Below are 24,504 nucleotides of genomic sequence, written 5' to 3'. Positions count from 1 at the left end.
TGATTGGCTGATTCCCATTAGCCAATCAGAAAGCTTTTTTTCCCTCACCTCCAACGTGTTGACCTTTCTCCATCGAGGCGTTCCACACACACACTCTGCTGCATGTGACGAAGTGCCTGAGCGGCTACCAAGCCGGCTTTTTGAATTAGTGTTGTCAAAAAGCCAGAGAACAAGCAAAACGTATGCACGGACACTTGCCGAGTCTTGTAAAATTGGGGACATCATGCGCGATGGCAGTTGAAGTTCTTGTGGCTTTAGAGGGCACATTTCCCCGAATATATTGGTTACATCCAAAAACTTAATTGTTTGACGTCAGGTTCCTGTGTCATTTTTGGAATCATTTTCGTCCCGTTCTTTCTTTGGAATGTGTGTCTTTGGTAGATTGTCTATATAACAAATTTCTATCCATACAGAGGAGGCATCTTTGAGTAAACTTCGAATATCATTTCAGCATCCTATTGCGGATTATCAAAATATCACCAAATTTACAGTGTCGTGCAATTATCGGTCTGAACATAGAGGGGCGCTGTGGCGACGTCACACCCACCAACAAGACGCCGGAGAAGCAGACGTGACGTCACCGAATGGCGATACGGTGATGTTTTAGATTGTGTTAATTTTTCAACAATCTTTTAGTGAAGCCGCACGGCGCCCAAAATTAACAAGATGATGGTCAGCAGACGAGCTCTGGAGAGGATTTACTCGGCGGTAAATTGTCGCTCGTTTCGCCGAAAGTTCCATTTAGTTATGGTTTAAACTGTCAAGCTAAGCTAGCTAGCATACAGCAAGACTTAGTAGACAGAAAATAAGCACTGTTCATTCTAGACGAATGAAGATCTTTGGAATCTCACTCAGTGAAAGTTTAATAGAATAAGAACGTCATTAATACAGCATAAACAAGCAAAGAAGATAAATCTTGAAACTGTTGTTACGTTGTGTGTCAATCAGGTGTTGTTGGCTGTTGTGCTCCTGTCGTGGTCATACGTCATCTACGCAAGCAGGGTCGCAGCTCATTGGCTGCTGGAGGAGAGGACCACCCTTCAGCGTCATGACTGACAGCCAGCTACTTCTTATCAGGCTGTCAGATCACAACATCAGAAACAGGAAGTGTCCACAGGTCGGTATATTTTAACAATTGATATATATTTATTCCACCAAGGCTGGTTTGCGCTCCTGCCAACACAATGAAGCCACAGCTTTGTCTCAATCAGTGTACTTAACCCACACTTAGTCTTTTGAGTGCATGCGTTCACAATGAAAAGTACCACAAAATGCGGTGCACTGTCAGTTCCGAGATGTCGCACTCAAAATTGTCAAAGTGGTGAGTGCACAGTGATAGACATTAATACATTGTCAGTCGTGGCGATCAAACAAGTGTAATCTCCACCTAATTTGAAGCAGTGGGTAGGTACAGCACAAGCCAGAAAAAAGTCTCTGCAAATAAATTTTTAATTATTGCACAATGGAGAATTGTGTTAAAAAGCTGGCACAAATTTTACGGGCCGATCCAAATGTTTGCAATAATGCTCAGTCGAGTGGTTGCAATTCAGCATTAAAAGGGAGAGAAGAAGAAAAACAAGGGGGATATTGCGGTTGTCTTTCCGGCAAGTGCACAACGATATTGATGAGTTTAGGACAGCACTACACTGTCAAAATTCATACTAAGGAACTAAATACACAGTGTACACAGTATCTTATTCAAGTGTACTAAGACAGGTATCCATTTGAGACACAGCATCTGTTGTGGTGTGGAGGACTTTGTGTGTGCGTGTGTGCGTGTGTGTGTGTGTGTGTGTGTGTGTGTGTGTGTGTTGACGCAGCCATCTTGTTTGAGCTGCCGTACAGCAGGGTTTTCCAGTTGGACTGGGACACAGTGAGTAGGGACAAGTTCAACCTGGACGCTTTTGTGCCCCTGTCTTTTTTTGGTACATTTTTACTTTTATTTAAAAATATATACATTAGCAAAGTAAATTAAAATTTGCCGTTATTTTTCTATTATTGCGTTAAGTGGAAGAAACATAATGATTTTGACTGTCCTCCCTAAGGCTGGCTGACTTCCCTGAGACCAAAGACCTCCAGAGGAGAGCAGGGGGTTTTGCTGCACATCCTCATCACCTGTTAGTGAACTGACACCAACAGGAGGAAGAACAGGAGTCCAGCTTGATGGCAGTGTTGACCAGACACCTGGGAGGAAGTCAAGGAGGAGGACATGCTTGAGGAGGAGAAGGTAGTCGAGGAGGAGGCGTGATGAGGGGACCACGGGAAGAGACGTGAAGAAGACCCTAACACCAATAGGGAACACTGACAATGCCTAATGCAGTTTGTTATGAACAAAGTGGACTAAGGTTGTATTGTGTCTTGAAACTTTACACTGTCGGGTCATCTTTTTAACACTGACTTGGCTGCCAACAACTTCCTGCTCATTGCTGAGCATTTCAACACTTTGACTTTAATTTGGACCCATTTCCACAACATTATGCAAAATGTCAAACATGAAGATCTCACAGTAATGGCTGGTTAATCTTTTGAGTCCAGCAGTGGTTCAAATCATTCGGCCTTTCTAGTTATTCAGAAACCTGAAAAGTCAATTATGGGAGACTCATTAGCAGAGAGGAAAGGATGTTTTTTTTTTTATTTTTATTGTAACAACCCGTGTTATTGTGAGGCAGGAAGATGATGGGTGAAGGGCGACGAAAGATTGGGGGTTGCTGTGGTCTCCTACTTGAAGTTGACCGCTCTCAGCGTAATGTCAAAGGGCAGTCCTCGCTCGACCAGCTCCATCTTCAGCTGCAGCCAGACAAAAGTGCCGGTCAAATTGTGTCTCAAATGATGTCTTACCTGATGTGTGGAGGACATTCTAAGATGGTGGACCTGCGGTAAGAAGACCTCCCGGAGGTATTCCTTGGACAGCGGGGACAAAGTGACGAGCCCGGCTTTCAGCACAGCCACAACTAGAGACAAAAGTCACACTAAGCTTCCATTGGTTGACAGATGGCAAAGTTGTTACATCCTACTGTTGGCAGGAGGAAACAGGACGTTTATCATCAATGGATGACGGACAGGAAGAGGCTCCACTCACCATGATCAACGACCACAAAGACACAGCGTATTTCTGAGTGGAGTTTACTGAGGAAGACAACATCAGCGTGTAAGCATGCACACATGAAGTCAACTACACTTGACTCAGTCATCACCAGAAATACATACGCCTCTGAAGTGCCAATGGCTTGAATAACGAAGCACACGGGATGACTTTGGCCCACGTCGCTGTCTGACGGCCTCCAGGACAGCATGAAGCTTCCGTTGGCCATTGTCTTCTTGGTCATATTGGATGGCCCACTGAACAGAAGCTCAGAAACACTGACAGACCAAGAGGTCTCATTAGACTGATTGATACCGTCAATCCAGTGGCCACTCTACATGAAGGGCAGGGGCACCAGATGATGGTGTGTGTGTGTGTGTTTTTTAAAGATTTTATATTGAATACATAGAAGTCACTCAGTTGCAATGAAAGGTAGAAATGTAATCCTTACAGCGCTGTTGGGTTTTTTTTTGTGCTTTTTTTTTTGTTGCTCTCAGTCCTAACTGCTGTGTCTCAAATGGAATTCTTCCGTCAGTACACTTCAGATAGTATACTTTACTGTGTACACTGTGTACTTAGTTCACATGTGTGTATTTTGACAGTGTCCCTAATCCATTAATGTCATTGTGCGCTTATCGGAAATGTTTATGGCAATGCGGTATTTTACCTCCTCCTCCTCTCTTTTTTTTAATGGTGAATTGCAACCACTTCATGGAGCATTATCACCAACATTTGGCTCACCCTATAAAATAGCTGCCAATTCTCCATCACACAATTAAAAATAAATTTGTTATGACTTTTTCTGGCTTCCGTGTTCCCTCTGCTTCAAATGAGACAGATTATGCCGTCACTCTTTGGTAGTCCCGCACTTTCTGCTACATAGCCAAGATGGTGACTGTTGAGGGTAGTAAGTATTCATAACTGTGCACTGATTTTGTGTGTAACATCCGGATACTGACAGTGCACTGCGTTTTTGACATTGGTTTTCCCATTTTTCATGGGAAGGCACTTATGCACTCAAAAGACAGTATAAGTACTGAAGTATGCCAATTGAGTTTTCCATTTGAACATCCCAGTGAGTGTGCCTTGTTTTTCTAAACTGACCAATGATACACACGTAAAGTTCTGGAATAAAACTATTTGACTCAGCAAAGTAGATTTTAGCATCTTTAGTGAACTTATCTGTTTTCTAGTGTTCATTTTTTATTTAAAACATAATATATTAAAACACATAAAATGTTTGTTAAATACACTGGGCACTTCTGCTTCTGCAGAATTGTTGCCAACTCCTCAGTAATAAAAGTAGCTATAATATAATAATAATTTTTACATATGTAATTTGACAAGAACACTTAAAAAAAAGAGTTTTATTCATTTCAAAGAAAAACTTACTTGGACATTGACGACTGTGCAAAGATTGGAATATTCAGGGTACTGTTGACTGTGGCGTAGAGATAATGTCCGTTGGCAATTGTAGGTGACAGGAAGGTGGGCAGAAACTCTCCATCATCGCAGGACGGCACTGGAGGATCCACTGTACGTCCACACACAAAATAGTAGTTCAAGTCTCTGTGCGGGTGAGACAAACACTCAAAATGAAGCACTCTTTCTTACCCTTCAGCACAAACTGGATGGGAATTTGACTGATGGCGTCCTGGTTCGTGAGAATTTCAACTTCCTCGCCATCAGTCACGGTGATGTTTTGGCGAGGAAAGTCCTCCATCAGCAGCTGGACAGCGTACGCGCCCTCCACTTTGCTGCTGTTGTCGCTGTTGCTGGGACTGAAGGTCAAGAGACAAGACTGCACAGGGACAATTAAAGAGCATGAGGTCTAAATAACACGTGGACTGACCTGGTGGTTTGTCTTTGGTGGTGTCACTCACTGACGAGAGGCTGAGAACGGACGTGGTGTTTTCATCTCTGCACCTCACTTTGTCTCCGTCAGGGTCAAAAGTCAACAACGTCAGGTTCCTCGGGCAGTTGGAGGGGACTCTTGGTGACACATGTAGACAACTTTTGACATGGCAACTGGTTTCCATGGCGACCACAAGGTCTTACCTGAGAACGGGCAGCATGGTGGTCACAGGGGAAGCATTGGCCCGGGCAATGTCCGACCTATGTCTCAGGTCAACACGGGTCACGGCCAGCACGTCTGTGACGCCTTTGTTGACGCTGATCCAATGGCCTCCGGTCAGCCTTTAATCACAGCATGATTGGTCACTGTTCTATAGGATGGGGTCACAGGTCATATCAGCACTCACGACAGCTCAAACTTTTTGGAGGAGGTGTTCACCAGCACGACCACCTCATTCAGACACCATTCTCCATTCTCTTCGTCCACCCTGGCTACTGACAGCACCGTCAGCAAGCAGTTGGCAAAAGGACATTCGAGAACACTGATGTTGTTGCACACATCGAAGGCCAGCTTGTAGCGGAGGACCACCTGTGGAGACGAGGAACATCACGGAATGCAATATTAATTTGGTAGCCCCTGGCCGGTTACCGTGATGCGCTGCTGCCTGCCCAACTTCCTCCTATGGAATCTTTTGGCCGTTAGTGGCGAGACTGGCTGACATGAAGAATACTCAGAAAGCGACCGAGAGGAGTCACACTGATGAAATGAAAACCTCAGGCTCTCGTTTTTTTGTGTGCTGCAGCCTAATCGAGCCTACGTACCGTGTCATTCGAGGTTCTGCTAGGGTAGAAGGTCATCACTGTGCCCAAGAAGTTGGACACCTGACAGCTGCAGGCCGGCAGCAACAAGATGAGCAGGCAGATCCACATGACACATGGAAACTCAACTGCTAATCTGAGGACTATAATCGCAGATCTGAGAACCACAATCGCAGATCTTAGAACAACAAGCGAGGTATACGTGCCTCTCGTCTGACACGCTAGCTGTCTTCTGCAAACACAACGCTTCCTGGAATTTAACAGAACAACCATCCAGGGAGTGGCCTGGCATGACCACATTGTGATCCTGCAATTAACGTCTTTGTGTGTGTGTGTGTGTGTGTGTGTGTGTGTGTGTGTGAATGCGAGCCACAGGTGCAGACATTGATGGAACAACATAGATAATTGTTTATTTTCCTTTTCCTAGTGCCATAACATGTATCATCACATGTACAAAGAGAAGTGGGGACATACAATCATCAATAATGTGAGTAAAAAAATCAGTTTCAGCCAACAAGAATATGAATCAGTCACATTACAAAAAAAACCCTAATCTTTTGGATCTTTTGTCAGTTGATTCCTCATTTGACAATATTAGACAAAATGTATTTTTACTAAATGGTGATGGTCAATGTTTTTACACATGAAAACTTATTCTCAATACAAGACAAAGCAACAGATGGCGCTACAACTAGTAACCATAATTAAATTCAATTCAGTTTATTCATATAGTACCAAATCACAACAGCAGTTACCTCAGGGCACTTTACACATGAACCATAGAGATCTTCTAGCCAATCAGAAGCCTGAAGAAAGTCATTTCCAGAAAAAGACACAATAAAAACAGCGTGAGACACAAAAGAGTGAAGGGGGGACTACTTTTCATTAGGTGTCGCGGTGGTCTCCCGGCTGAAGTTGACCATTCTCAGTGTGATGTCAGCAGGCAGCCCTAGCTCCAACAGCCCTATCTTCAGCTGCAACCAGACAAAAGTGGCGGTCAAATTGTGTCCTGAATTATGCCTACCTGACATGTGATCGCCATTCCAAGATGGTGGACCTGAGGTAAGCCGACTTTTTGAATGTCGTCCTCGGACAGCGGGACCAAGGAGGAGATCTTGGCTCTCAAGGCAACCACAACTAAAAGACAGGAGCTTTAAAAGGACAAAAGACACGCTAAGCTTTGTGTGACAGGTGGTAAAGCTGTGATGTCATACTGTTGTTGTTTGCTGGCGTGTGAGGACCTGTAAGACACCAGTGACACAGTAAGACAAGACGTTTATTCATCATTATAACCATCCGTGGACAACAGACAGGAAGAAGTTCCACTCACTGTGTTCAACCACCACAACTACACAACGCAGTTCTGAATGGTGTTTACTGAGGAAGAAAATGGCTTGAACAACAAAACAGACTGGATGACTTTGTCCCACGTCACTGTCAGATGGCGTCCAGAACAGCAGAAAGCTTCCATTGCCTATTGTCTCCTTCGTCATGCTGGATGGCCCGCTGAACAGAAGCTCAGAAAAACTGTCAAACCAAGAGATGTCTGTCAATCTAGTGGCAATACTGTATATTTAATATTTAATACATAGCAGACATTCAGTTGCAAATTCCAATGCTGTTTTTGGAGTAATTTTAACTGTGCTGAGTTGGTCGTTCAAACAGCCTAGTGGGTGTGGATTACGTACATGTGCCCAATTTGTTCATTGGCCTATAGGGCAGTTATGTTCAAGGCCCATGAATTCTGCCTAGCAACAAATGGCTAGAGGAAGAAAGAATCAAAACTGTTGTGTAAGTTGCTGCATCTGCAATTCACATTAATGATAAATCTGTACTTGCAGTAATTTGTAAAGGATATAAAATAATTTGTTTCCATGTAAAAAACTCATACGCTATTAAAGAAATGAAAGAAAAACATACTTGGACATTGACGACTGTGCATAGATCGGAATAGCCAGTGTTGTGTTGACTGTAACGTAGAAATATTTTCCGTTGGCTACTGTAGGTGACAGGAAGGTGGGCAGAAACACTCCCTCATCGCAAGACGGCACTGGAGGATCCACTGAACATCCACACACAGAATAATAGTAATGTCTCTGTGCGGGTGAGACAAACACTCGAAATGAAACACACTTTCTCACCCCTCAGGACAAACTGGATGGGAACTTGACTGATGGCGTCCTTGTTCGTGAGAATTTCATAATCCTCGCCGTCAGTTACATTGATGTTTTGGGGAGGAAAGTCCTCCATCAGCAGCTGGACGGCATAGACGCCCTCCACTTTGCTGCTGTTTGTCCTGGGACTGAAGGTCATGAGACAAGACTGCACAGGGACAATGAGCGTGAGCGTGAAAGAACGTGGACTGCTATGGGGGTTGTATTTTGGGTCACTCACTGACGAGAGGTCGAGAACAGACGTGGTGTTTTCATATCTGCACCTCACCATGTCTCCGTCAGGGTCAAAAGTCAACATCGTCAGGTTCCTTGGGCAGTTGGAGGGTAATCTTGGGGACACACACAGGCAGCCTTTGACGTGGCAGCTGGTCTCCATGGCGACCACACTCCAGAAAGGTCTTACCTGAGAACGGGCAGCATGGTGGTTACGGGGGAAGTGTTGGCCTGGCCGATGTCCGACCTGTTCCTCAGGTCAATGCGAGTCACTGCCTGCACCACTGTGACGTTGTTGGTGATGTTGATCAGCCTTTAACCACAACATGATTGGTCACTGCTCAATATGATGGAGTCACAGATCGTATCATCACTCACCGTAGCTCAAAATGTTGAGTTGAGTTGCGAAGAGTGGAGACCACCTCAGTTTGACACCACTCTCCACTACTCTCCTTGTCCACCACCGTCGTAGTCGCACCTCCCTCAATGCAGTCACCAGAGTGACACGTCCACCTGCTGTCAGTTTGGCACGTTTCGTAGCCCAGCTTGTAGCGAAGCACAACCTGCAGAGTTGAAAATATCCATCAGCTGGTTGCCATGGTAACTGTGCTGCCTCCCAGCACTACGGCTTCACTGCAGGACAGGCAACTTGGACATACCGCGTTATCCCAGGGGTAGAAGGTCATCACTGTGCCCAAGAAGTTGGATGCCTGACAGCTGCAGGCCAACAGCAACAAGACGAGCAAGCGGACACACATGACGCATGAAATCACCAACACAGAACTTGAAAGCAATTTATCTGCGTGCGTCTGGTCCGACCTGCTCTGTCTCTTCTGCAAACTCAACACCTCTTGAAATAGAACAATGACCAAGGGCGTGGCCTGGCAGGACCGTGTGTGTGTTTCTCAGGTGTAGATGTTGGCTAGACACCACAGATGATTTAATAAATAATTTTACAAATGTTGAAAGGGATGCAGGATGGCATACGGTGACCTAGTGGTTAGCATACTGGCCACACAGTCAGGAGATTTAGAAGATCTTGGTTTGTATCTCAGTGTGGGCATCTCTGCGTAGTTTGCATGTTCTCACCGTGCGTGGGTTTTCACCGGGTACTCCGGCTTCCTCCCACATTCCAAAAATATGCATATGCATGTTTGGTTAATTGGAGACTGTAAATTGTCCATAGGTATGAACGTGAGTGTAAATGGTTGTTTGTTTATACTGTATGTGCCCTGCGATTTGCTGGCGACCAGTCCAGGGTGTACCCCGCCTCTCGCCCAAAGTCAGCTGGGATAGGCTCCGGCATACCCCTGTGACCCTATTGAGGACAAGGGGCATAGAAAACGAATGACTTCCATGTCAATTGAAGTACTGTATGTGATTTGGTGACAGCATCTGTCACAACGTGAGGATTTAATATATAATTTTCATTTTCCTTGTTGCATAAAGAACTGCAGAACTCATTCCATTTTAAAAAAGACGACTTTGTAGTTCTTAGTAGCTTACAGGGTTTTGATGATGTTTGTGATAAATGGCACAAAAGCATGGCGCCATTCAGTCACACTTAGAAATGAATGGTATGAAGATCAGATTAGCGACAGGTATTCTCAAGCAAACCATATTCCTGTTAGAGTGGACAATGTGTGAACAGCATCACTCACATGTCTGCAGTGGTGTGGAAAAAGTCTCCTGGGTGCAGTAGTGGACGGACCAGTTATTTGCCAAATGCGGAAGAAGCTGATGTTATTACTGAGAAAACACCTTCAACTTCCTGATGTCTTCATTTGCCTCCAGATTCCCTTGAATGATTTCCCTGTCTTGATCAAAGGAAATATATAATATCATATTTGAAGCTCTTTTACCTTTGAATGAGCAGAAGATTACTTTCGAATAAATAAATGCAGAATATTTTCATGAAGTGTGACTTCCCTGAGACTTGCCAAAAGATGACCAAGTTAAAAATTCAACTGTTTTCCCTGTTGGCACAATAGATCTGCTTTGTAGATGGGCTTTAAAAAACGTTTACCCGTTTTCAACCTATGGACATGAGCCGTTTTTTTTTTTAGTTTTCCAACACTGGGAGTGGGCCAAGAGAGTACAGTGTTGTTAGTGATATTGAACATGGAGTTAGACTTTCTGCATGGTATCAATTACTGTCTGGTAACAAGAGGCTGACTTTATTCTTCGTTTTAATTACTACTAATACTGTATTAATACCTATACGTAATGTGTTTGAAGATAAACCGTATAGGTTTATGGCGTCACATATACAGGCCAATCGTGTTAAGACCTTTACATTGAGCTTTGCAAAACTGCACTTCCTTCTTTGCTTAGAACCAATCAGACAATCGTCATGGTGTTTTTGAGGCCACCTACTCTGTCTGTGCACTTCCATTGGTTGCTGGCCGTCATCACACAGTCATGTGACTCATGTTTACCTTCTTTCACTTCCGTCTTCCGTCTCCTCGCCTCATGTGAATGAGAGGCTGACATTTGGCCCACAAGCTTCCAGTAACGAGTCTCTCACCTCATCGCCGCCCTGAGGCATCTTTCTGTGGGCCATTGAACCGCTGAAGGCCCGCTGGCAGTGATGGCGGCCGGGGAACGCTCGCCCCTTCTGTCCGAGCACTTCGACGGGACAAACGGTTCGTCTCTCGGCGGAAGCTCGCTTGGACTTCGAAATGTTACATTCAGTATTCTACACGTTGTACAGAGGCTCATGAAAAAATTTTATTTAGCTTACAAATCCAGTCGGAGGTCAAAGTTCACACCTATGCTGTACGTTTCCTGTATCAATTTTAAAAAAGCTCCTTAATGTTTACTATTCTTTATGACATATTTGTCTGCATGTATTGGGTGTGCTGAATCAGATTTGTTTGAATTACAAAATATAACAAACAGCAACTTCGAATGATTGTTTATCGTTTATCTTACTGGCTGTACAAAAAAAATGCGATCTCGATTTCACACTAACATGCACTTTATAAAGCTGCTTTGTGTATATGTGTGTGTGTGCGCGTGTGAAAAATAATCTCAAGAGAATGTCCAAAGTGGTGATGGACATTTTGTGCAGAATGGTGTAGCCCTGCTTCTCACTATGAAATACGTGATGATGTCACAGTTCAATTCACCCCCTTCCTGGGTTGTGCACGTCTAGCTTTGGCGCCCTATGCGAGTTCGGTGTTGCTGGATGAGCCCCCGCCCCCCTACTCTCCTCAGGGCGTTCCTCTCATCAGCTGCCGCGTTTGTCAGGGGGCCATTTCTGTGGAAGGCAAGACGCACCAGCATGTTGTCAAGTGCAGTATCTGCAACGAAGCAACAGTGAGTCCAGCAGGAAGTGTTGACGGCTTCATGGTGTGAGAGCCTAAAAGGAGTATTTGCAAATGTGACACTTTTCCTCTCGGCTGTAGCCTATCAAGAACCCCCCCGCTGGGAAGAAGTATGTTCGCTGTCCATGCAACTGTCTGCTTGTCTGCAAAGTCACGTCTCAGAGGATTGCGTGTCCACGACCTTACTGGTGAGCTCACACACTGATGAGCTTGAAATAAATCAATAAATAATTAATTTTTTTTGTTTTTTCTGCCAGTAAACGAGTCATCAACCTGGGCCCAGTTCACATAGACAGGGATAGTCCTGAACCGCAGCACCAGCCTGTCGGCATCCGAGTCATCTGCGGGCACTGCTCCAGTCCATTCCTGGTAGGCTACAAGATGCACACATCAGCTGCTGTAACCTTTCGGATGCCTCACTCACTCCCTGTCTCTCTCCTCAGTGGACAGAATTTTCAGACCGGACTTTGTCCAGATGTCCGCACTGCCGGAAAGTGTAAGCACCTGGATGCTCGTCTGCATCTACGCATGTGCTCCAGTGCACTGAGACAGGAAGTGACTTCCACATTTGTTTTGTGTGCTTCCAGCTCCTCCGTTGGTTGGCGGTACCCTAGGAGGAGAAGCCTGCTGTGCCTCCTGGTCTTTGTTGTGGTCGCTGCCGCCACTGCCGGACTGATGGTAAGTCTTCATGTGTCGCCATGAAGAGCGACGTGAATTAATGGCAACCTCCTGTTGGGTCCAGGTCGGAACGTGGCAGCCTGCTCGGGACTCCAGAGGGATCTATGCCACTTGGGTTCTGCTCATCCTCATCGCCGTGTTCGCCCTTGCCAGGACCATCTACTGGAGGTGTCTGAAAATTAGCCTGCCCGTTTCCAACATGACTTAGGAGCACAGATCAACTTTTTAAATGTGTTTATATATTAATATTCAATGTGAGTTGTTGGACACAAATCCAATGTGACCTAGGTGATGATCCTTTTCAAACAAAAGAGCACAAAGATAGAGTTTGTAAATTAAAGATTTTAAAACCAATCCAGTGTAAGTCTATACTGTATATGCGAGGTTGTCTGAACAAAACATCCACATCTTAGCTTTGTGTTATAAATGACAAAACAAATTACTGTAATAGCTAATAATAGTTCTCATTATTTTTGGACACCTGGTTTATAAAGTGATTGCTGCCCTCTTGTGACTGAAACATGTTTGTACTACTAGTGTTTATTTGTACATTGTCAAATGAAATAATACTTTGAACACAAACGAGTGTCATTGGCAATATTTGGACATGTCTGTTACCAGGCTGATGTTTTCAGCCTTTTAGGATCTTCATGTGACGTCCTGTGATTTACTCTAAAAATGTCATGACAGCAAACCCTCGACTAATTTATAAAGGCAGTTTCTGTAAAAAAAAAAAAACAAAAAAAACTTAAAGGATGCCTGAATCCTTAAATTCTGTTCAGAAAAATGTGAATTGTTGGAATGTGGAAAATGGTTAGTGCGAATTTCCTGAATGAGCTGAATGTTGTTGGAATTTTGGAGAAATTTGTAAGAGTAAAATGTTCATAAGTTGTCCTACTGTGCAGTAATGGAAAGAAATATTAGATCACTTGTTTCTTCAGTTTCTCGTTCACTTTAATGTCTGGCACAACTTAAGGTAAATTGGTTTGGACAAATATGACGACAAAAATAAGTAAAAGAGTGATTTAAGAGCTGATATTTAACCATTTCCATGGTTTGCTTGATAACCAAAATCGCTTGAGTTCTTACATCAATAGCTATGGCATTGTACTGCCAAAAAAAACAACTCTTATTAAGAATATGAGGGCAAAATACATTCTGCTCTCCAGAAGGTAGTGAACACGACTCAGAAAATCATCGGTTTCCCCCTCCCTTTCCTTCCCTGAAAGACATCGACAGGTCACGTTGCCAAAGCAAGGTGTGTAGGGTCATTAAAGACATCACTCACCTCTTTCACCATATTTAGTCTTTGCAGCCCTGCTACGGAAGGCGCTGCAGTACCCTGAAGTGCTGTATAGCAAGCCTGGGGAACAGCTTTTACCCCTCAGCTTTTCTGTCCAAAGACTTGTTTTCTTGTTTTTCTTTATCACTGCATTGCACCTTATTCTCATACACTTCACCACTTTGGGGTTTGTTCTACTGTATAATGCAATGAAAATAAGCCCATTGTATTATATTGCATTACTTAGCCAGTTTTTTCTAAAGTAAAGTAAATACAATTTAAGCTCGTTAATTGAATATACTAATGAGGTTTTGAAGCAAAAATGTAGCCGTATGGATGACAATTTAGTTTTGTAACGTTCAGAAGTGCATTTATTTTATCCCAAAGCTTGTTTTTTTTTTTTAAAGTTGTTAAACAAAAAAGTTATTTGCAGTCAGAAGCAGAAAGTACCCGATTTCCGTTGTGTTTGTGTGTGTGTCTCTGTATGAACATCTGACTTCCTGCCATGCCTGCACATTGACAAGCAGTCTGCAGAAAAGAACAACGAATCGAAAGTAAGGTATGATCCCGAAAACGACATAGAAATACATCTGACACACTTTGACATGTGCTAGCGCTTTGTTTTTATTTAAAAGGGAATGTCGTTAGTTTTGTGTTTGTTTCCTGTCAAATATGAACACATACGCGGACGCCCTCTGGCTCGTACGACTTTGCTGCCGCCGCCTTGGTCAGGGCAAGACTATTGTTAACGTTGCTTGGTGCCATTAGCGAAGCTTTGAAAGTTTAAGTGAAAAATCTGATTTTAAGAAAAAATCTGAATTGGGCATCATACCCTGCAGTTTAATCGCAGCCCTATATTATGTTTGCTTACTTGAAGAGATAACTGCAATATTTTGGTTACCACCTCAAGGCTGGAGACATTTCTTCATGTATCTACAAACAAGTCCTTCTGTGTGGGGAAAAAACAAGGCCCTCTTATGGCTTTGCCATTCCAAGTGGGACAGAGAAACCTTGTAAACTTTTGCATATTCTTGCACCTGATTTTGCTTCCTGATTAAGTTTGCATAACTTTGCTTCTGCTCTTCCCTTTGGGGAGATACTTGTGACAGACAGCTTTGGGTTTGTTTCAACTGTGTTCTTCTGAATGGAATAAAAATGACAAAAGACAAAGTTACCACCAAGCAGGTGCTAAAGGAAAACTTTCCACAACAGTATGTATAGAGTAAATAATTTTATTGTGTAGCGTTAACTTTTGCGGGTGCGATGTGAATCGAGTACCCGATTCACTTCAGTGAGTGACTTATAAGAACTTGAGACAGTAAAAGGAATAGAGATTCCCATCACTATCAGTGACTTGTACACATGTAACCAGCATAGTCGCATTACTTGTCAGCGGTCAGAATTGTCTCTGGTAGAGTTTGGACTTCCAGGTCTTCAAAACACAATATATTTGTAGATTTATGCCACTCTTACCTTATGTAGTTTGAAAAGCACTATAAAAACACCTCTCTAGTTTCTTTGTTTTGTTGTTTTTTAGTTGTATGTGACACGTTGATTCCTGTCCTCTGTTAATCCGTTGTTCTTTCTAGTCTGTGCTTCTCGCCTAGAAAAGAGCAGGATACTGTGTATCCAACAGTAAGTACACCCTCAAGAGGAACCATGATATTGAGGTGCTCTGCGATAACGTCTTTTTCTTTTTTTCAGCTTTGCATTTCCATCTTCTTCTGCTTCAGGGCCCCTAACCAGTCCTCTGAGCAGAGGACCTATAGAGAGCTTGCTCCTGATTGGGCCACAGGCTGCCTCCCAACTAGCATCAGTGCTAGTTGGTCAATGCTGTGGTCAGTGGAGGCTGAGGCCACCTTGGAGGCTGCCTTGACAGCTACCTCCAGCACATCAGCGTATCTTGGACCTGCAAACCCTGCTCACCTACTGCTGAGGCCATCAGTCTCCTCAACCTTCTCAACATCACAAACACCATGTCCCAAACCCTTTTGAACCCCTTTGCCAACCAAACACCACCAGAGACAGACTCCCAAAGGGGCTTTTCTCCTCATCAACCTGGATCAGGTTCCAGCTTTTTTGGGGATCTGTCAGGGACTTTTGAGCTGTACCCAAGACCAGTGACTCATTGCTGGCCAGAACTCAGTACAGTCCCTAGCAATGAGGCCATCCTGGGGTCTACAGACATGAATGTGGGCATAGTTAAAGGAGAGGTGCAGACTCTCAGCAAACCTTTGCATCAGCTTTCACATCAAAGCATTCAAGGGACAGAGTTTCCCCCCTTGGGTGAAAGGTCCACCTCTTCAAGACCGCTTGACCCGACCAGAGCTTGTTATGGAGGTGACTCATTCTTCAATAACTTGGCTGAGGCTAAACCAGATTATCAATCCATTCCGGGATTGAATGATTGTGACCATCGTATGTCAGATGAATTTGCGGCTCCACATGAGTCCAGCCCACCCAAATATAGCTCTGAGTCGGCCACCGGTATCCTACTACGCTTTGGACTTGAAAAGGAGGACATGGAAGTTCTGCTGTCCTACCCTGAAGACCAGATCACCCCTGCTAGTTTACCTTTCATCCTACGCCAAATACGCATTCAGAAAGCCAAAAAGGCTGCTGCCCCTACCACGGCTACAGTCGTCACAACTACTGCCGCCGCCAAGGCAACTGTCGTAACAGCCGCCACGGCAACAGCCACCACGGCTACATCTGCCACCGCTGCTGCCTCAACAGCCGCCACAGCTGTATCCGCCACAGCTGCAGCCTTCACTGCAACAGCCGCCAGTGCAACAGCCACCACAGCTGTGACCACAGATAAGTTCAAAGTATTAATTCAACCAGTACCCGTTAAAAATCCTGCTGGAACTGACAGTCTGAAGCATTTTCGAGCAGTGGCTGAGAGCAACACTTTGGATAGAAACACTTCCCAGGCTGCTTCTTTCCAAGACCAGAGAAGTTCCAGCTCTTCTCTCAACTCAGTGGTCACCTTTGTGGCTCCCAAAAGTCCAGATCCAGTCCACACAGTGCAGAGCTGTTCTTTGACCGGAAAAGACACAGGTGTCCAGCAAGCAGCATCCAAAATAATTCCTTTGAAAGAACTGGAAGTTCTTCGCCCTCCAAAACCCAAATCCCAATCATCCATCACTCCATGCCATCGTGTACATTCCAGTCGACCCAGCCTGTTGCTCATTCGCTGTGATGACAACAATGATGCCAATGGACCCAGGAAGAGTCAAGACTCAAAGGACCTGCAACAGAGGATGCCAGATAAGGCAAAACAACCAAGTATCGTTCAGTCGAAACAAGAACAGACAAATCTGGAAAAGCCTCACCGAATGGCTGAGAAAAATCAGCAAATGTTAAAGACACAACCCCAATCATCCATCACTCCATGCAATCGTGTACATTCCAGTCGACCCAGCCTGTTGCTCATTCGCTGTGATGACAACAATGATGCCAATGGACCCAGGAAGAGTCAAGACTCCAAGGACCTGCAACAGAGGATGCTAGATAAGGCAAAACAACCAAGTATCGTTCAGCCGAAACAAGAACAGACAGGTCTGGAAAAGCCTCACAGAATGCCTGAGAAAAATCAGCAAATGTTAAAGAAACAACCACATACAGCAAACAAGCAACAAGATACGCCAGACAAACCACAAGATATGTCAGACAAACATCTAGATGCGTCAGATAAACAAGATACATCAAACAAACAACTAGATACATTAGATAATCAACAAGATACGTCAGAGAAACCTGTAGATAGTTGTAGTAAACGGGTGCAACCCATCTGCAGCAGCATCACTAAGGTGTCATGTCCAAGTCAGCCTTTGACTGCCGTGCACCCCAGTGGACCGTCCCCCAGTGGAGCACCCCCCAGTGGAGCACCCCTTTTGAACGCCCTGCCGACAGCAGCCAAGATATCCGACTATGCTGCGGCCGTACCTAGAGTCATTCCAGCAATGTCTCGTCTGTATAATAAAGTGCGTGCTGTCATGAGGGTGTGTGCTCAACGTTGTTGACTTATAAAACATACTCTCTCATTTCCCTCCAAGGGTGGACTCGGTCACCAGAACAGCAGCCAGCACCTTGCCAGCTGCACAAACCTCGGCCAGAAGTAAGTCTCTTCTGTTTTTGTCTTCATTTCCTGAAGCTCATGTCTGACATTTGCCGCACATTTTGTTCTTCACATGAGCTGTCAAACACTTTGAGGGTCTGACTATATATTCAACTACTGTATACATACTGTGTATACAGTATATATATATATATATGTATGTATGTGTGTGTATACATTGGGTTGCAAAAGTGTTCATACCCCTGAGCAACACTTAATTTCTCGGCGCAGAACAAAGGAAACGTGTGTTTCTCCTGTTTGCATGAAAGGAAATAGCACAAACATGACAATGTATCACTGTTTTTGTTCAAAAGCACTCTTTACTACAGATAAATTGCATAAGTCTGTATTTCATTGTTGCAAAAGTATTCACACCAAGTGATAGTCAGTACTTGGTTGTAGCTCCTTTGGCAGTAATGACAGCTTCCAATCACTTTGGATAGCCAGCAATGAGTTTTGTGCAATGTTGTTTGGACAGTTTCTCCCACTCCTCTTTGCAATACCGCTCCAGCTGAGTCAGGTTCCTCGGTGATCTTCGGTGGACGGTAATCTTCAGATCCCGCCACCGGTTTTCTATTGGGTTGAGATTCGGGCTTTGACGTGGCCAGTCTAGCAGCTTCACTTTCTTCTTTCTGAGCCATTCTTGTGTCACTTGAGCTGGATGTTTTGGATCAATATCCTGCTGAAAGATAAACCTCCTCCCAAGGTTCAGGCTTTTTGCAGACTTGAAGAGGTTATTGTCCAGGATGTCACTGTATTTCACACTATTCATAGTCCCTTGTACTGAAAATAAGTAAATTTACCTTAAATTACATGTTGTCTTTGAACGCTACCCCTCATTGCTCATAATAACACTGTTTAAAATGTGATTCAAATGTTCTGCTGCTATTAAAAAGACTAGTGTTGGACAACATTTTTTTAGCTTTTTGTGATATCTTTTTGTCAGGGGCACTTTCCCCCGACCACCGATGAACTAACAAAATGACAATGAAGATGTGAGATTTTCTCGCGCGAGGAGAGTGTGTCCCTTCCACACTGCAACACTCACTGGCGGGCCACTCTCTCCCCGCTCCTTTTATTGTCATAAATGGGGGGTAAGTTAAGTGAGTTAAGTTTCGATGTTAGTGAAGTTAAGTTTTGATATTAGACACAATTAATTCCGGTAGTGGACTGAGGGGGCGGCTGCCGAGCTCACGTCTGTGGAATGTGTTTACGCCCTTGAGATGGTCCATATCTGCTCTGAGCTCACGCATGGGGGAACAACCTTGGTCATGCCTGCCAGGTGCCCCGTTATCTCAACCGCTTCCTCCCAGTCCACTCACAGCACTTTTCCCATACTACAGAATAAACAGAGAATCACAGTGAATGTTTGATCAACTTCAGATAATAAAAATATAGAGTATGTTCAGACAATAGTAAGAAAATCCTTAACACTTTTAGCTTGATTGACATATTCAGTTAATTGGAGCTGTTAGTACAATCCTGTCCTGTCATTTATATTTCTTTTAATTAGAAAGATAATTAACATATATATATATATATATATATATATATATATATATATATATATATATATATATATATATATATATAATGATTAATTATTTTTAAAACTGATTAATCCGTTTTTAAATTAATGCATCATGATTAATCACCATTAGCAACTATGTTCATTTTTACTATACTCCCCCATAGCTACATGAAAAGTTTTGGTCCATTACTCCCTTCACACTGTTTTGTAGCTGCAGAGTGGTGCCTGTCAGAGTGTTATCATATTGTGTTAGCCGCCTACATCTCATTCCTTTTTAACCAACATTTAATGAACGCAGCTAAATGTTTAGCATGTATTATTAAATCAGTTGCCCATCCCCCATTTACCAGATTTAACAAGAAATGAATCAGCAGCAGCCCTGTCTCCCCATAACTTTACCCCTCCCAATCCGAGTGAAGAAGGTGAGCAACACCGTGTTCAATGACATGTCAGTTAGTATCACTGCAGGGAGTCTGTGGGATTAACATAAAAAGAAAAAAGAGCTCTTGTTGGGTAAATTATGGTTCTAGAGATGTGTGGGGGTGGGGGGTGATGTAGGTGTGATGGACAAGTGTGCTGTCTTCCCAGGTACATTTCTTTTTGCCACAAGATGTTCTCATAATGTGTCCAAAAGCCATGTGTCATCTCATCCTCATCTCAGCAGCAAGCCTGCCTCAACTTCCCAGAAATCCAGGAGACTTTCATCGTCCCCCCGCACCTCCAGATGCACTCGCAGGTTCTACATTAGCGTCCAACTCACCTCCAATTTACATTGTGGACATCGTACACTCACAAGCACACGTTCCGCAGGTCCTACTCCTCCTCATCCTCTGATGATCACCGCAGATCACGTTCCCGAAGCTGTGGGAGATCATCTTTGCCTACCAGGAGCAAGAAGAGGTGGTGGAGCCCAGAGAGACGACGGCGTTACCCACACACGAGACGACTTACGCGCAGGTGCTAGTCCGGACAAAGTCACCACTCTACAATTTGGATCAGTACACTTTTAATATGAGACATTCAGGACAAATTTGGTGTATTTTGAGTAGTTCTGCTCACTAAAACTTCCCCAGAGACTAATTCTGCTGCTGTCTTGTCTTCAGGTCTCTTACTCGTTCGCCTGCATCTTCCTCTGACAGCAGTCGCTCGCGCTCCAGGAGCAAAAAGAAGAGGTGGAGCCCAGAGAGACGACGACGTTCCTTACATGCGAGCCGACTTTGTCACAGGTACTGATCCAGATAAAGTCACCACTCAGTCATTTGGATCAGCACACCTTCTATGTGTAGAAGATGCATGAGACATTTAGGACAAATTTGGTGTATTTTTAGTAATCCTGAGACTGATTCTGCTGCTGTCTTTTTTTCAGGTCTCGTTCTCGTCCCCATGCATCCTCCTCTGACAGCTACCGTTCACGATGCAGGAGCCGGGACAAGCGATACTCATCAGCGGGAAGACGTCGGAGGACATCCACACAGAGAAGGAGCCCCAAAAAGTGCTCATCACCGGGAACGAGTCGAGACAGGCGTGCATCTTCCAGGAGTTCTACAGAAAGTCGTTCTTCACCCAGACGGAGTCAGGATGCAAAAGCTTCCCTTTCAGGGAAGTCAAGCAGTGCGGAGTATCTTGCCAAGAAGGTGTTGGAAAAATCAGGTAAGAGAAGATCAACTCAACCTCATCCTGACTAAAAGTGAGTAGACTAAAAAAGGATAAATGACAGCCTCCTTTTGTCTTCTCTGTCCAGCGATCCAATCTCTGTCCAACCAGACGGATCTGGAGACTGTGGTGAAAACTCTGGCTCCTGCCCTTCTGGCTGAACTGATCAAGATGAAGTCCTTCTCTTCACTTGTCCCGTCCTCATCCTTGTCTGCAGACAAAAAAAAGGATGTGACCAAAGCGTCAAGTTCATCTTCCACAAAGGTCTAGTATAGGTCCAGTTCATCTAGTCTAGTCTTTTTTGTCATGGATCAATGATGTTTGTAAAAATTGTTCGGACAAATTTTGCTTTGGACAAGGGACAATTGTATGCTTCCAGCTTTGTGGCAACATTTTCAACCATTTTCTGGACATAAAGCTACAGCCATAAAGGCATGTGTGGGGGAGTTTGCAGTAGAAGAACTTGGAGACATATTGTGGTTCTTCAGTTGTCACTTTTTGATGAGCAATATCAGCTTGTGTCAATTTTAATTGTCTCTTATCAGGATGGGTGCAAGTCGCCACCCCCGACGACGGTGAGGCTGAAGGGAATTTGGAACAAACTCTCCCGCGGTGACGTGGAGTCCGCTGCTGAGAACTTTGGCAAAACCAAGTCGGTTGTGTTGCTTCGTGCTAAAGGCGAGGTACTGGCATGTTGAAGGGATACATTGAGTTGGTCTACCATCATCCACGTGCAGGTGTTTAGTGATGTGTGTGCTTGTTCACATGCAGGCCATTGTGTGTTTTGAGCGAGAGGACGCTGCCAAGAAGATGATGAACATAAAGAACTTGCGTGTGAAGGACATTCCGGTGTCTGTTGTCAGACAGACGGTGAGAGCGAGTTTCTTCTTTGCCTTATTATGTCTGCTGATATCTCGTTTAAATATTGTCATGTTCATGTGCAGGAGAGCATCAGTGAGGAGACAGACACGTAAGACATACTTTTTAATGATGGAATTTCAACATGTCCATTTGTTCAGTGTGGCTCATTGTAGCATCATTATTTGCTATCTTCAGGTGCAGCACATCTAGCAAGCGTTCTCTTCACGAGATGCCTGCTTTGCTTCAACAGTCCAGCGTGGGAACAAGTATGGCAGTGCACCAACCATCGACTCCTGATAGAACGTTTCCTAAACGCCAGGCAAAGGTCTCCAAAGCCAAAGTGTCAGTTTCCAAAGCAATCGAGCAGGTCCAAAAGACGGTGAAAGGAGCCGAGGATAAAGGTCCAGTCAAAATTGAAACTCTAGCAATCAAAGTGAATCCATCAGGAGGTGCCGTTAAAGAAAAGGAGGAGCAGTCCAAATGTAGCACTGAAGAGCAGTGCAAAGTGGAGGTCTCATCTGACCCTGAAGCAGCAAATGTTGGACCAGCAAGCGTGACAGAACTTCCACACCAAGCAATGGCTCGAACAGAAGAGGTGAGCAACCCGCTACCTCCTGAACCTGAGTTTAGTAAGAAGAACAACCATTACATCCAAACGCTGGCTCCAGACATCAAGTCTTCTCTGAGGGACAATGGAGATGAGCAGAAGACAAATGTGGAAGACGGCAAAGAAGTGGCAGCAGAGTCCTGCCAAATAAACAAAGACGACCACAACAGACATGTTGTAGAAACCTCAGCTGGCCTGCTATGTAAAGAAGACGCAATGGAAAAAGTTGCAAACCAGGTGATTGTTTCTGTGGAAGAGCGGCCAACTTCCACTGAGAATCCGGCAGAGAGCGAGCACAAGGAAAAAAGTGACCAGGAAGTCTCTTCTCCAAGCAGAGAATCCAAGACCGAAGAGCACGAGCCTCCAAAGAAGCAGCAGGCCAGAGTGAAGGACCACAACACCTCTGCACATCCTGAAGCTGAGCAGAAGCGCCAGGTCATTGGTTTTACCCAAGTTCAACATCCCAGCAGCACGTCAACAGCAGGTAGGAGGAAGAGCACCAGAGGAAAGACCCAGGGTTCATCTGTGAAGGATGAGGAGACCACTTTCCACATTTTTGACTCGGTGGATGCTGAGACGGTCCAAGAAGAACTTAGCATCACAACCAGATCCAGCACAGGAAAAAATCAAAGGCTCCCTAAGAAAGATGCTTTTAGTGAGAAAAGAGATGAAGAAGAGCTGACGACACCAACGAGGAAGAGGACAAGAACTTCACAGAAAACCACCAGAGAAGAAACACCAACCAAGAAGACTGAGCCTGTCCTAAAAAAAGAAGTGAAGAGTCGTCCCGCTCCAAGAGGAAAAGGAAGAAGGGGAAGACCTAAGAAAGACATCCAAGCTACTAAAAGTGAAGATGCCTGCTTAGCAAAGAGGGAACAAAATGCTGGCGGTCAAGACAAGGTCAGGTTCCTGGACTCTGTGGAGGAGGGGATGCTCCATGATCACAATAGTCCTAAGGAGAACGACATAACTGACAGCCTACATGAGGAGGAAGGAACAAATGAGATCACTGATTCTTTGGATGAATGTCTAGCTGAAGAAGAGCTTTTCGATGGCAATGATGATAAGGAGAGCAAAGATGAAGCTTTGAAAACATCACAATGTGCTAAGCGCACTCAACAAGGACGCCAGACAAGACACATTTTATTTTCTTCAAAAGACAACACGAGCTTGGTGACGCGGGACAACGCAGGACAGGTTGAAGAGGCAGAGCCTGAAGAAGCGGCCCAGCCCAACTGGAGAGGCAGAGCCAAGAAGAGAAGCAGATTGACTTCTGGTGAGCATCATCATGTCTTTGTCTTGCCTCTTTTTGAGGAAATCAAACATCCTCTGTTGTCTTCTTCTTCTAGTTGTCCGCAAACGCAATGTGGGGCTTGTTGCAGCAAAGTGTGTTGTGCCAAACTTTGGACTGCCATCGTTCAAACCGAACAACCCTCTTGGTACGACACACACACACACACGTAACTGATTAAGCCTTGAATCAGTTTTATTGAACCACTTCCTGTTTGGTGTCCAGGTCAGGAGTTTCTCAGGTGCGGGTATTTCTGTGATATCTGCTCGACTTTCTACCAGCATGAGATCACGATGCAAGATGTGCACTGTAGCAGCCGAGGGCACTACAACCACCTTAAGGTACACACACACACACACACACACACACACACACACACACACACACATATATCCACCAACTCACACATTTGATTCATACAGCTTCTTCTTCTGTTGTTTTTTTTCAGAAATATTATCAGAAACTTGAGCAGAAAGCGTCCGGGTAAAGATACCACGCTCGGACTTGACACTGACGTGTGCATTGCACACTGCACAGCTGGTGCTGCAGTGTGCAATTTATCTGCTACATTTTGACTTTTATGTATAGTAGTAGTAGTACTTTATTAATCCCACAGCAGGGAAATTCATCTGTTACAGTTATACAGTAACTGTATATCATATCATGTATCGGTGAACTCATTCTGGTTTTTATATAAAATGCATATCTTTCATTATGGCTATTTTTTCATTGCTTACGATTGAAGCATTTTAAATTGTGCTGCTATTTTTATGTGCAATTTGTGAGAAGTGAATACCTGGCATTTTGTATGTTATGTTAGAGTAATTGCAGAAATGTGCTTTACTCCTTTGTATTACTCTCTTTATTGCTTACAAAATGTTGAAAATATGAAAACGCACGATTTTAAACACAAAACGTTTTTATTTTAGGTAACTGTGACAGCAAAGCAGAACATAAAGACAAAAGATATTGTGGTGTCATTCCTTTTTTGAAGACTCTTATTTTGAAGC

The 24,504-nt window shown here is 44.2% G+C and overlaps 4 protein-coding genes and 1 long non-coding RNA gene across 12 annotated transcripts; 3 read left to right on the top strand and 2 right to left on the bottom strand.

Annotated features, from left to right (window-relative positions):
• Positions 1-535: 535 nt before the first annotated feature.
• LOC129168201 (uncharacterized) lies at positions 536-4,245 on the top strand. The gene is made up of 3 exons (XR_008566228.1): positions 536-708; positions 949-1,117; positions 2,046-4,245. It is a non-coding gene; the product is annotated as an uncharacterized LOC129168201 (long non-coding RNA).
• On the bottom strand, positions 2,098-6,154 carry LOC129168196 (uncharacterized). Of its 4 annotated transcripts, XM_054753189.1 has the most exons (10): positions 5,759-6,154; positions 5,344-5,525; positions 5,141-5,278; positions 4,966-5,074; positions 4,697-4,883; positions 4,475-4,616; positions 3,208-3,360; positions 3,080-3,126; positions 2,872-2,951; positions 2,580-2,787 (listed from the first exon to the last, which is right to left on the bottom strand). In XM_054753189.1, the coding sequence occupies exons 1-10, from the start codon at positions 6,152-6,154 to the stop codon at positions 2,719-2,721; spliced, it is 1,503 nt and encodes a 500-aa protein (XP_054609164.1). In that variant the 3' UTR covers positions 2,580-2,718. The 4 variants fall into 4 exon arrangements, with proteins under 4 accessions (XP_054609161.1, XP_054609163.1, XP_054609162.1 ...); XM_054753188.1 differs by having other exon boundaries at positions 2,577-2,787; positions 3,080-3,360; XM_054753187.1 differs by having other exon boundaries at positions 2,577-2,951.
• On the bottom strand, positions 6,140-8,984 carry LOC129168197 (uncharacterized). The gene is made up of 10 exons (XM_054753190.1): positions 8,802-8,984; positions 8,521-8,705; positions 8,333-8,455; positions 8,150-8,258; positions 7,897-8,077; positions 7,676-7,817; positions 7,086-7,282; positions 6,970-6,996; positions 6,813-6,892; positions 6,140-6,729 (listed from the first exon to the last, which is right to left on the bottom strand). Exons 1-10 carry the CDS (start codon positions 8,898-8,900, stop codon positions 6,631-6,633), a joined length of 1,242 nt encoding a protein of 413 aa, XP_054609165.1. The 5' UTR covers positions 8,901-8,984; the 3' UTR covers positions 6,140-6,630.
• Positions 8,985-10,564: 1,580 nt separating this feature from the next.
• On the top strand, positions 10,565-13,045 carry LOC129168200 (type I phosphatidylinositol 4,5-bisphosphate 4-phosphatase-A-like). Its single transcript, XM_054753192.1, has 7 exons — positions 10,565-10,787; positions 11,300-11,463; positions 11,553-11,659; positions 11,729-11,840; positions 11,915-11,967; positions 12,059-12,149; positions 12,214-13,045. The coding sequence occupies exons 1-7, from the start codon at positions 10,733-10,735 to the stop codon at positions 12,355-12,357; spliced, it is 726 nt and encodes a 241-aa protein (XP_054609167.1). The 5' UTR covers positions 10,565-10,732; the 3' UTR covers positions 12,358-13,045.
• An 840-nt stretch (positions 13,046-13,885) lies between these two features.
• On the top strand, positions 13,886-24,299 carry LOC129194719 (serine-rich adhesin for platelets-like). Of its 5 annotated transcripts, none has more exons than XM_054800031.1 (16): positions 13,898-13,990; positions 15,021-15,066; positions 15,136-17,417; positions 17,490-17,551; positions 19,744-19,818; positions 19,893-20,039; positions 20,186-20,308; positions 20,449-20,732; positions 20,824-20,999; positions 21,281-21,418; positions 21,507-21,605; positions 21,680-21,705; positions 21,792-23,479; positions 23,553-23,642; positions 23,720-23,835; positions 23,943-24,299. In XM_054800031.1, the coding sequence occupies exons 3-16, from the start codon at positions 15,408-15,410 to the stop codon at positions 23,979-23,981; spliced, it is 5,073 nt and encodes a 1,690-aa protein (XP_054656006.1). In that variant the 5' UTR covers positions 13,898-13,990; positions 15,021-15,066; positions 15,136-15,407; the 3' UTR covers positions 23,982-24,299. The 5 variants fall into 5 exon arrangements, with proteins under 5 accessions (XP_054656008.1, XP_054656006.1, XP_054656009.1 ...); XM_054800032.1 differs by having other exon boundaries at positions 13,937-13,985; XM_054800033.1 differs by lacking the exon at positions 15,021-15,066 and having other exon boundaries at positions 13,886-13,990; positions 15,165-17,417.
• Positions 24,300-24,504: the final 205 nt, after the last annotated feature.

This window comes from Dunckerocampus dactyliophorus, chromosome 15, assembly GCF_027744805.1.
Source record: "Dunckerocampus dactyliophorus isolate RoL2022-P2 chromosome 15, RoL_Ddac_1.1, whole genome shotgun sequence".
Lineage (NCBI taxonomy): Eukaryota > Metazoa > Chordata > Actinopteri > Syngnathiformes > Syngnathidae > Dunckerocampus > Dunckerocampus dactyliophorus.
The sequence above is the reverse complement of the archived record's forward strand: the minus strand, read 5'-3'. Positions and strand labels throughout refer to the sequence as shown.